We start from the raw sequence: 10,943 nt of genomic DNA, 5'->3' as shown, positions 1-10,943 counted from the left end.
TGTTGCGGGCCCCGGCCGCGTAAATCGACACGTGTGTGGGCGCGCGTAACCAATGTCGCAGTGCATGCGTACTCGCAATTTATGAGCGGCACGAATTCGCATGCTGCTCGGAGCTACGTACGTCGTCGTCCCGGTACAATGTTTCGGCTGAACCGGCCGGCGCGGCGAGCATCCGCGCACGCTGCTGCTGATGGGATCGTCGTCGCCTGATCTGCTCGTTCCTGGCACGGATCGTCTCAAAGACTCGAAGCTGCTGCCAGAAGAAACCACTACTCTACGTGGTAAGAGTGAAACAGGCACGCAAGCGAAAAGCCACCCGCCAGATGGACCTCTTGACGCTCCATTGCTGCGTGCCGTGCCAACTAACTGCCAAGCAGCCATCAGCAACGTTAATTTGGTACGCACATGTCGGCGTGCATGCCCGCGCGCGCTGTGTGTTTCTATGAGCACGTGCGCACATGCATTATATAGCTGATGAAGAAGTTGGATGAGGATACTCCGTATATATCAACATGCACAGTGCAGCGCGCGATCCATGCATGGCGGCACGTGTGCCGCGCCCACCCTCAACCTCAACCCCTGCCAGTGGATAGATCCCCGGCCGGACCCAGAGCCAGCCAGCCCACGAGTCAAGATCACGCTACAACTCCTAGCGCCGCCGCGCGCCTCCTTTGTTGGGGCCGTGCGTGCCCCCAGGCCATAATATATAACCCGTGTAATTTGTTAAGACTTTAGAGCACCGCACGAATTGATCCTATTAATTATATTTCAGCCTAGCGCACCGGTCGACAAATCGTGTACGAAAGTTAAAAGACTAGTATATATCAACATGCTTACGGAGAGTTTTGATTCAAATTAGGCATAGCTTTCCTTTAATCTCAACCCAACTAAGATGGGTTTGCCGGTGTGCCCCGTGCTATCTTTAGTACAATTTGCCAATTCTGGAATATTTTCAAGTACCTAAATTCAAAGAGTGAGGAAAAATATAGTAGTAGTATTGTGCATTATTCAACTGGGCATGCTTTTACACATTGAGGACGGTCGCACTGTGTAATGAGCAACAACTAGATAGGCGGTGGTAACGCGATAGATAGATCCTTACTGATTTGCAGGGGCGGGCCCAGGCCCCGGCGACCCTGGGCACGTGCCCTGGCTCTTTTTTTAGTGCAAGTGGAGCTACAGTGCTGCAGAGCAAAATTACAGTGGTGAGTGGTCTTGAACGTGAGCCAACGGCAGACAGTTTTTGATCGTTGATATGTTGGCCCGGGCTCCAGAAACTTTCTAGGTCCGCCACTGCTGATTTGTGGTGGATAACATCTTGCGAGCGTCGCATGATGATTCTGCTCGTAGGTGACACATTTTTTTGCCGGATTCGATACCCTTCTCACTATTGCCGGTTGTTGCCATGCATGGTGGTGGAGGTCTAATTTGGACAGTTATCTCACTATACTGTTTTTCGACCAATGCAGCTATAACATCGTTGATTTGCGTTGTAACAGATTACCCGTGTATTCGGATCTGAACCCACCGCTCAACCCCTGCATCTTAGAGCAGCAATGTCTCAAGATCTAGACTTTACGCGCAAGCGTCTAAGCCCCCATGGGTGGTGGTTTGGTGGCGGCAACGTAGGCGAGGCATAAAGAACTTTCGAGAAACTATGGATGGTAAGGATTGGACTTTCCAAACGAGCGCCATTAGCGGCGCAGATGAACCACGTGGTGTTATCGGCGCATGCCAGATCATGTCATGTCATCAGCAACGCAGACCCACACTACATGGCTCAGTATAGCGCACGCTACACACGCGGTGTGGGATCGAAACGAGTACCTGCCAAGATCCAAATTTCTCTAGACGGCGACGACCCAAATAATATCCCGAAGATTTTCGAGTCTCGCTCTAGATAACGGACCACGTGGAGTTAGCAGCGCAGGCCAGATCACGTCATGCCATCAGGAGCGTAGGCCGCGTTAGCGGCGCAGGCAGATCGCATCATGTCATTAATAGCGCAGACTGGGCGTGTTTGGTAAACCATCAAATCAAGTTTACACAAAAAAGACGAACGTCCGCATGGAGTACTAAATGAAGTCTATTTGTAAAACCTTTTCAGGGATGAGTGTAATTTTCCGAGACGAATCTAATGACGGTAATTAATCGATGATTGCTACAGTGATGATACAGTAACCATCCTCGAATCACGCGGTCAAAGGCCTCATTAGATTCGTCTCGCGATTTACACGGGGGTTGTGGAGGTGGTTTTGTAATTAGACTCCATTTGATACTCTAAATTAGCGGTCAAAGCGTGCTACAGTAATTCTATGAAAAAAACCAAACACGGCCATTAATAGCGCAGACTGGGCGATTTCTCTGTCATAACTATCACACACAATTCCCGAGAAAAAAATCCCACATGCATGGAGTACTAAACGAAATTTATTTGCAAAACATTTTCACGATGAATCTAATGACAGTAATTAATCGATGATTGGCTACAGTGATGCTACAGTAACATGGCTCAGTATAGACGCAGGCCAGATCACGTCATCTTATTAGTAGTGCAGACCAACACCACATGGCTCAGTATAGCGCATGCCACCAACGTGGTGCGGGATTGAGGGTGTGTTTAGATCACTTTGTATTTTGTGTTTTTGCGTTTTTGTCAGGAAATCTTCAATATTTGAAGTATTAAATGTAGACTAATCACAAAATTAATTATAAATCTCGTTTGTAAACTACGAGACGAATCTAATGAGTCTAATTAATCTATCATTAGACCATGTTTATTGTAGTATTACTGTAGCAATTTAGTGCCTAGTCACGTCATAATTAGGCTCATTAGATTTGTTTCGCGATTTACAGTCCATTTTTATATTGTGATTTATTTTTCGACTATTTTTATCACAGCATACAAACGATTTATAAAAAATTTATATTTTACCTTTATGGCATCTAAACATGGCCCGAAACTATCTGCCAAATCTCTCTAGAAGGCGACGACCCAAACATTTCGAGTCTCGCTCTAGATAACGGACCACGTGGGGTTAGCAGCGCAGGCTAGATCACGGCATGCCATCGGTAGCGCAGGCCGCGTTAGCGGCGCAGGCCAGATTGCATCATGTCATTAGGGCGTGTTTAGATGAAACTCACAAAAATTTTGCGATGAAATCTTATTAATTTGAAGTACTAAATAAAATCTATTTATAAAACTTTTTGCACAGATGGGTTGTAAATCGCGAGACGAATATAATGATGCTAATTAATTCATGATTAAGTCATGATTAGCGGATGGTTAATGTAGCATCACTGTTACAAATCATAGATTAAGTAGGCTCATTAGATTCGTCTCGTGATTTACAGCCCATTCATGCAAAAAGTTTTGTAAATATATTTTATTTAATACTCCATGTATGTGTCTAAATATTCGATGTGATGTTTTTTTTTATGTTTACGAGATTTACGGATTGTGATCTAAACAGAGGCTTAATAGCACAGGTCAGGTTAGTGGCGCAGGCCAGATCGCGTCATGTTATCAGTAGCGCAGGCCGGATTATTAGCGGCGCAGCCAGATTCCGTCATGTCATCAGCAGCGCAGGCCAAGTTAGCAGCGCAAGTCAGATGAGGTCATGTCATCAATAGCGCAGGCCAACACCACTCGCACCGTGCTGGATCGCGGATCAAAGCTGTCTGCCAAGATCCAAGTCTCTGTTGATGGCGATGATCTAAACAACAAACTGACCGTGTGTTTAGTCGCCGGATCACTAGGTTGGGTTGGATCCAATTCAGATTTTGGGGACAGAGCCAACTCATCCATTGTTTGGTTGCACTTTTGATTTTGAGGACAGAGTGAACCCATTCCATATTTAGTTGAAGGAATTGGGAATACGGGTTGGATGACATGATAACACCGTTAGTGAGGGTCTCACTTGCAACCAATGAACCCCACCTGTCAAGCTTTCATCCTTTTCTTTTTCTTTTTTTCCTCTCGCCCTTTTTTTTCTTTTTTCTCTCTCCCTTACCTTCTTCCTCAGCCCGAGCGGGGGGGGGGGGGGGGGCGCCTGCCGCGCAGCTCGCCGGGGCGAGCTCCGGCGCCGTGGGGCCGAGCTGCAGCCGGCGCGAGTTCCCCCACCTTGCTGCCCCCACCTCGCCTGCCGGCCCTGCCTTGCCGCCGGCCGCCGCGCGCTCGGCCCGCCGGCCCCATCCGCGGCCTCCGCCAGCCGACCGACCATGGCCCCGCCCTCGCGCCGGCCGCCGCCATGTCCTCCGTCGCTAGATCTGTGCGCTGCTGCCGCCATGGCCTCCTCCGCCGGCGCCCTCGCCGGTGCCCTTCTCCGCCTTGGCCGCGCCCGTGCAGCTGCTGCTGGTGGTGGCTGCCGCGCCGCGGCGCTCGCCTGCCCGGCCGCGGAGCCGCCGCCGCAGGAGCAGTCGGCGCTGCAGCCTGCAGACGTTCCGGCCGCACGAGCGCGCGCTGGGCTGGAGAGACGGGAGAGAGATGGGGGCATGGTGCAGCAGAGAGGAGAGACGGGAGAGAGATGGGGCAGTGACGGGAGAGAGACGCCGCGTCAGAGCGGAGCGGAGCGAACTCGTCCGCCAGATTTCGTGCGATAGATCCAACCCGCATCTCCACCGAATATACCTCTCTTGGGTCCGCTCCGTCCCCTGCTGCCTCCATCCAAACACTCCAAAAAGAGGTCCTACCCATCCGGGTTGGACTCCTTCTCCCAACCAAACACACGGTGGAAGTTTCCGAGTCCCACTCGATGCCGATGATTTGGCACTGTTTAGTTCCAAAAAAAATTCTGCAGTGCCCATCACATCACACGGCGATGATCTAACAGTGACGATAATCTGACGGCTGAGATGATATTTTGAGCGAGATCAAACGGGAAACCTAGGACACTGGACGGCGGCTGTGATTATTTTTGGCTGCGATACAAAGGACAACCTAGCTACGGAGTGAGGTCCGAAGAAATTTCGAGAACTCTCGAGAAACCCAGGTACGTTGGACCCGCCGAGATCCTGCGTCAAAGAAAGGTTCGAAGGAATGACGTGGCGCAACCAGGACTCCAGAATGTGACCCCACCTTGTCTTCATCAGAGAAGAGATGTGCATGCATGCAGTGTCGGCGCGCGTAGCTAATCGATCAAATAATGCCAAGAGAGTACCATATATATGTACATTACATCATACACACATTAATTAGCACTGTACATTTATACATACATATATGTAAGGGACCCGCACGCGCGAGGCATATGTATTTTTAGCTATACAATACCACTACTGTATTCGTACCTACGGCGAGCCAGGTGCTGTGTACCGCACCACGGTACAAGCTCTAGCTCGCAACTCATACGTACTGTACCATACATACATGCATGCATACACACTAGTCGATATACTGTACAAACCTGAAGCAGATCTGTCGAAATGGAACCCACACGAAGAGAGGAGGAAATGAGAAAAGAGCATATAGATCATGTCCTCGCGCGCGCGCGTCGATCCACTTCGCCACGTACACGAGCTCGATCGACCCGCTAGCTCCCTCCTCGATCGCCGGCGGCCGGCGGCCGGCGCTGATTGGCTGGGCCGGCGGCGACCGGCTATCGATGAAGCTAGCTAGCAAGACACTCGATCGAGTTGGCGCAGGGCGGCGCGTCATCGGCGGATGAGTGATCGAGTCGCCGTCCGGTCAATTAAAGAGGGACGACCTGCAGGGCGTAGTCGAGCATCATGGCCGGCGACGGCCAGGCGACGGTGTCGTCCCACATGCCGGCGCCGGCGGCCTCGTCGAACACCTCGGGGGGCACCTCCTGGAAGCCCCCGAGGCCGAAGTCCTCCGCCTTGGGCAGCCGCGTCACGTAGTCCTCGAAGTCGTCCGCCTCCGCCTGCTGCTGCTGCTGCTGCTGGTGGTGGTGGTCCGCGGCCGCCGCCAGCTCGTCCGCTATCATCTGCTGCATGGCCGCCGTCGGGGTCGCCGCCGCCGAGGAACTGGAATTGGAGTAGTTGGAGCAGCAGTTGGAGTTGGGCGAGGCGTCGTCGGCGGAGCTGCTGGGAGCGGAGCGCGTCATCGCCGCGGCGGCCATCATCACGGGCTCGTCCTGCTTGTAGTTGTAGTACTGGTGGTGGTGTCCAGGGGAGGACGGGGACGCCGCCGGGGACGCCTTGATGCCCACCGTGCAATTGTTCGCCGCCGCCGCCGATGCCTGGGGGAGCGCGGGCATGAGGTTGAGCCTGGCGCAGTCCCCGTAGAGCGCCCTGGCGGCGGCGTCGTAGGCGCGCGCGGCGTCGAGCGCGGTGGCGAAGGTGCCGAGCCAGAGGCGCGCGCCGCGGTTGGGCTCGCGGATCTCGGCCACCCACTTGCCCCAGGTCCGCTGCCGGACGCCGCGGAACGGGCAGCGCTGGTTCTCCGGCCCGCCCTTCCCCTTCATGCACCCCTTCCGCGACCGCCGCAGCGGGCAGCACTTGCGCCCGCCTCCGCCCTTCTGCTGCTGCTGCTGCTGCGGCGGCGGCGGCGGCTGCCGGCCGCCGCCACCCCCGCCCGCCGCCGCTACAGGAACACCCGCCTGCTGGTGAAACGGCGGCAACGGGAGCCGCGGCTGCTGCTGGTGCTGCACCACCACATCCATGCCCGCCGATCAATTCCGGGGACCACTAGCTAGCTACCTAGATATATATAGAACGGGCGGGCGACTACTACTGAGCCTGCCTGCCTGTGCCTGGTGATGCAAATCCTGCCTGTGCCCGCTAGCGACCCTGTACGTGAAGGCTTGTCTTGCCCGGCGCCGGGTACTTATAGGCGCGGCGGGGGGGACGGGGGATGGGGGTGTGTGCAGTTGGCATGCATGCCGATGCAATGAAGGCGGGGCGGGGGGGGGGGGGGGGGGGGGGGGGATGGATAGAGACAAGCGGGGCCGGCGGGTGGTGGGGCGGCCGGCCGGCGCCTGGCACTGCATGGCGCCTCCGTGTAGGGTGGGGCGCCGCCGTGGTCGCAGCCCCGGGGGCCAGGTGGCCTGCCCGCGGGTGAGGTCAGCGGAGGTCGGGGTGGCCCCGCCCCCGGTCCCGATCCACTCGGCAGGTCGCCGCCGCGGGAGCGCACGTGTGGCCTCGCCGCCTCGACACCTCTGCTCCGTCTCCCCGCTCGACGTTCTCCTGTCCCCCCTTGACAGGCGTGCAGCTGCGGCCGCGCCCGGCAAACAACTGTGCCGGCGTCAGGCACACAACTGTGCTGCTCTCCGTTGTGGGCGCGCGCCGGCGCGACACGCCGACACGTGCCGGCGACTGCCACGGCACCAGCTGGGGGATTATTGGCACGTGCGTGTAATGGAATTTGACGCGGTTTACGAGGCAGCGAGCGAGTATAGCACGGATCGGAGTAAAAATGGTCTGAATGCGAGCCATTGCGCTTAAGCGGAAAGCTGACCGATAATTGATCGAGTGAGTTTTGATCACCCGGTTTCTGTTGTGCCACCGTAGTTAGTTCATCATGTCAGTCAGAGGCATCTTCCCCAGCTCCGTGCGGTGAGGATTCGCGACTCGCGGGAGACGACGGCCGTCGACGATAAGCTTGGCCGGTACTATGCTGGCATGAGGGCCGTACCGGCAAATCCGGAGGCCCTGTGCGAAATTATGAACCACGGCCCTAGTGGGCTAATAATTACTATAAAAATAACATATATGTTATAGCATAGTGCATGCAAATAAGATATTTCAAGAATTAACATACCTATTCATTCATTATTCAACTCTTCTTTGCAATTTGCATGATCTTCACTTGAAGAACGTCATTCTTTGAGTATTCTTTGAAATGAATTCTTCAATTATACGCTCATAATCAATCTTCTCCAACAGATCACCCTCAAGTGCTATCATGGCCAAATCATTAAGTCTTTCTTGTGTCATTGTAGAACGTAAGTAGGATTTCAATAGCTTTAATTTAGAAAAGCTTCGTTCTGCTGATGCAACTGTCACTGGAATAGTCAACATAACTCTATATGCAATTGTTGCATTGGGAAAGCAATCATGCCGCTTCAAAAACTTTAGAATTTCGATTGCACCCATATCTTCTCTTGGAAAGAAATCTCGAAGAATTCTCAACTCTCCATACAGCTCAGTAGCATCGATATCAGATTTTCCATCTCTTTTAAGGATGGCCTCAAGATTATCACAAGAAGATTTCAATATCAGATTTTCCTTCTGTTTCTTTTGACGCTTTTGATAACCAGATGCATATTTTCTAGAAGACATGACTAGCAATAGAAACAACAAAATTAATATATGCATTTGGATTGGAACTAGTAATTAAAAAAGCAACATTGTGTCAGGGCGGAACCTTACCTGGTGCAGGCGTGAGCCGTGAGCAGGGTTTTAAAATTCGACCGGACCGGCCTAACCGCCGCCCTCCGGTACCGGTTTACCGGAACGGTTAGGCCGGTAACCGGTGGAAACCGGTTGAATTCAAATCCAAATTCAAATAAATTCAAAAACTCCTATGCAACCGGTTCCGACCGGTTTACCGGCCGGTTTGACCGGTTTGAAATTCAAAAGCTCCCGTGCAACCGGTTTACCGGCTGGTTTGACCGGTTTACCGACCGGTTTGACCGGTTTACCGGCCGGTTTGACCGGTGTGATCGGTGGGCCTTCATGGGCCGGCCCATTTTTTTTCTTTTTCTTTTTTGATTTAACTTTAAATTCCCACAAACTATACTAAATGAATGAATTTTGAAAAAATTTGACACCATTAGATTCATCACACCTTGAAGTATTTTTATGAATTTTTTGGGAATTTTTCATTTTTTGAATTCAAATTTAAAATTTGAATTTGGGCCGGTTGGGTACCGGCCGAAACCGGAACCGGACCGGACCGGTTTGACCGGTAACCGGTCAAACCGGACCGGTTCCCACCGGTTAGGTTAACCATGGCCGTGAGACGTCGGGGCCAGGCAGGCAGGCAGGGCGCCAGGCCACCACGCGATCTCCGAGCGGTCTACTAGATGCAGGGCACTAGGGCGTCGACGGCGACGTCGTTTAGGCGGATTGGCGGAACACGTCGTGCGCGACAGGCCTGCCGCGGTGCCGCCTGTCCTGCGACGCTGCGTCGCGACCCAGGCGAGGAAGCGGAAAGGATATCGCGAACTGCAGATTGGACGACGTTTCATCTTCTTTGATGTATCTGGGCCACAGTTTGCTTCGTATTGGGCCAAAACACAATTAAAATAAAGTTCATTATATAACTACACTTAGTATACTTATTATATTTTAGGTGCCCTCAAAATTTGGGGGCCCTGTGCGGTCGCACAGGCCGCACGGGCCCAAAAACGGGCCTGGCTGGCATGGGTGGGCGTCAGGGTGTGGGTGCTGGTCCTGAATATAGTTGGCCAACTGGGCCGAGCCCGACGGGCTGGCACGGGCCCGGCCCAAAAAAGCACGGCCCGAATCCGGTCCGGCCCGTGACCGACCGGGCCAGTGCCGTGCCCGTGCCAGACCTCGGGCCGTGCCTGGGCCGCAATCTCGGCCCGCGGCACTAGCACGGGCACGGCCCGGTTAAAGGCCTAGCACGGGAAAAGCCCATTTTAACAGCTTCAGCCCATGTAAATTTGGAAACCCAAACCCTAATCTACTCATCTCCCTCACGCGCAGCCGTCTGCAGCTCCTCTCGGCGCTCGTGGCCGCCGCCAGCGTCGTCGCCACCCCGGCGCGCCGTCGTCGCCCGTGGCCGCCGCCCGCGCCGTTGTCCCCCGCGGCCGCCGCCCGCGCCGTCGTCGCCCGTGGCCGCCGCCCGCGCCGTTGTCCCCCGCGGCCGCCGCTCGTGCCGTCGCCGTCCGCGGCCGCCGCCCGCGCCGTCGTCCCCCGCGGCCGCCGCCCGCGCCGTCGCCGCCGATGCGTGTCCGCCGCCCGCGCCGTCGTCCCCCGCGGCCGCCGCCCGCGCCGTCGCCGCCGATGCGTGTCCGCCGTCCCCGTCGCCACCCCCGGCCGCCGCCGCGCGTCCACCGTCGTCGCCCCCGGCCGCCGCCACCGCTGCCATCTGCCGCCCCTCCGGCCGCCGCTCCGGGCCCGTCGTCCCCGTCGCCACCCCCGGCCGCCGCCGCGCGTCCGCCGTCGTCGCCCCCGGCCGCCGCCGCCGCTGCCATCTGCCGCCCCTCCGGGCGCCGTTCCGGGCCCGTCGTGCTGTCGTGCCCAAGGGCACGGCACGGCACACCGGCGCCGGCGTCGGGCCGTGCCTGGGCCGGGATGCCGGCACGGCGGCACTACGCGGCACGGCACGGCCGCGCCGCCGTGCCCCGCCGGGCCGTGCCTCGCCGTGCCGTGCTCCGGCGTGCCCGGGCCCGTGCCGTGCCGTGCGGCCCGGTTGGCCATCTATAGTCCTGAATGCGCGAATGAGGTGAGACGGAGCTTGAAGAACAGTTCACACGGATGAGGACGGATAGGTGACCAGCTGGGCTCGCAGTATTCCTATTTGGGTATGATGTGAAGAGTAGAAAAGGAAAAATAACAAGTACCGTCGCAGTTGGGCTGTCTAACTGTCCAGCCAAGCAGCAGCTCTAATGATATTCATTGTGCTTTTCACATGCAATAGGCCTTGCCTAGCTCCCTACACTAAAAATATGTTTAATCGACAAACAAACTTTAAGTTAGCTGTAATCCGTACACATTGTTGGATCACAGAACAAATGCGGTGCCAATTTTCAAAATGTTAAATGAACAAAATAATTGTTAAATCAGCTCGTGTTAGAAAAAAATATTGTTGGGGATTGGACCTTCGGGAGTACACCCGGAGGTGGATCTTCCCCTCGTGGACGTCTCCTAATCTACTTGCAGGGCCTCGACGACCAGGCAAACACACCCGAAGGATGACTCTCGCTTGCGAAGGCGCTCAGGGCCAAGGGATCCATCTTCGGATCACCGAAGGAAGCAGTCGGGTCGCCCTGGAGCTCGGCAGAGGTTCAGGA

At 55.2% G+C, this 10,943-nt stretch overlaps 1 protein-coding gene across 1 annotated transcript; it reads right to left on the bottom strand.

The window, feature by feature from the left end:
• Positions 1–5,152: 5,152 nt before the first annotated feature.
• LOC120701180 (dehydration-responsive element-binding protein 2C-like) lies at positions 5,153–6,737 on the bottom strand. The gene has a single exon (XM_039985321.1). The coding sequence runs from the start codon at positions 6,621–6,623 to the stop codon at positions 5,691–5,693; it is 933 nt and encodes a 310-aa protein (XP_039841255.1). The 5' UTR covers positions 6,624–6,737; the 3' UTR covers positions 5,153–5,690.
• Between the last annotated feature and the right edge of the window lie 4,206 nt (positions 6,738–10,943).

Source organism: Panicum virgatum, chromosome 3K (assembly GCF_016808335.1).
Source record: "Panicum virgatum strain AP13 chromosome 3K, P.virgatum_v5, whole genome shotgun sequence".
NCBI classification, from domain to species: Eukaryota; Viridiplantae; Streptophyta; class Magnoliopsida; order Poales; family Poaceae; genus Panicum; species Panicum virgatum.
Note: the sequence above shows the minus strand (reverse complement) of the source record. Positions and strands in the feature narration are given on the sequence as shown.

Coding starts and splice junctions, on each gene's coding strand:
- LOC120701180 (XM_039985321.1), bottom strand. CDS start 6,623: ATGGATGTGGTGGTGCAGCACCAGCAGCAGCCGCGGCTCCCGTTGCCG.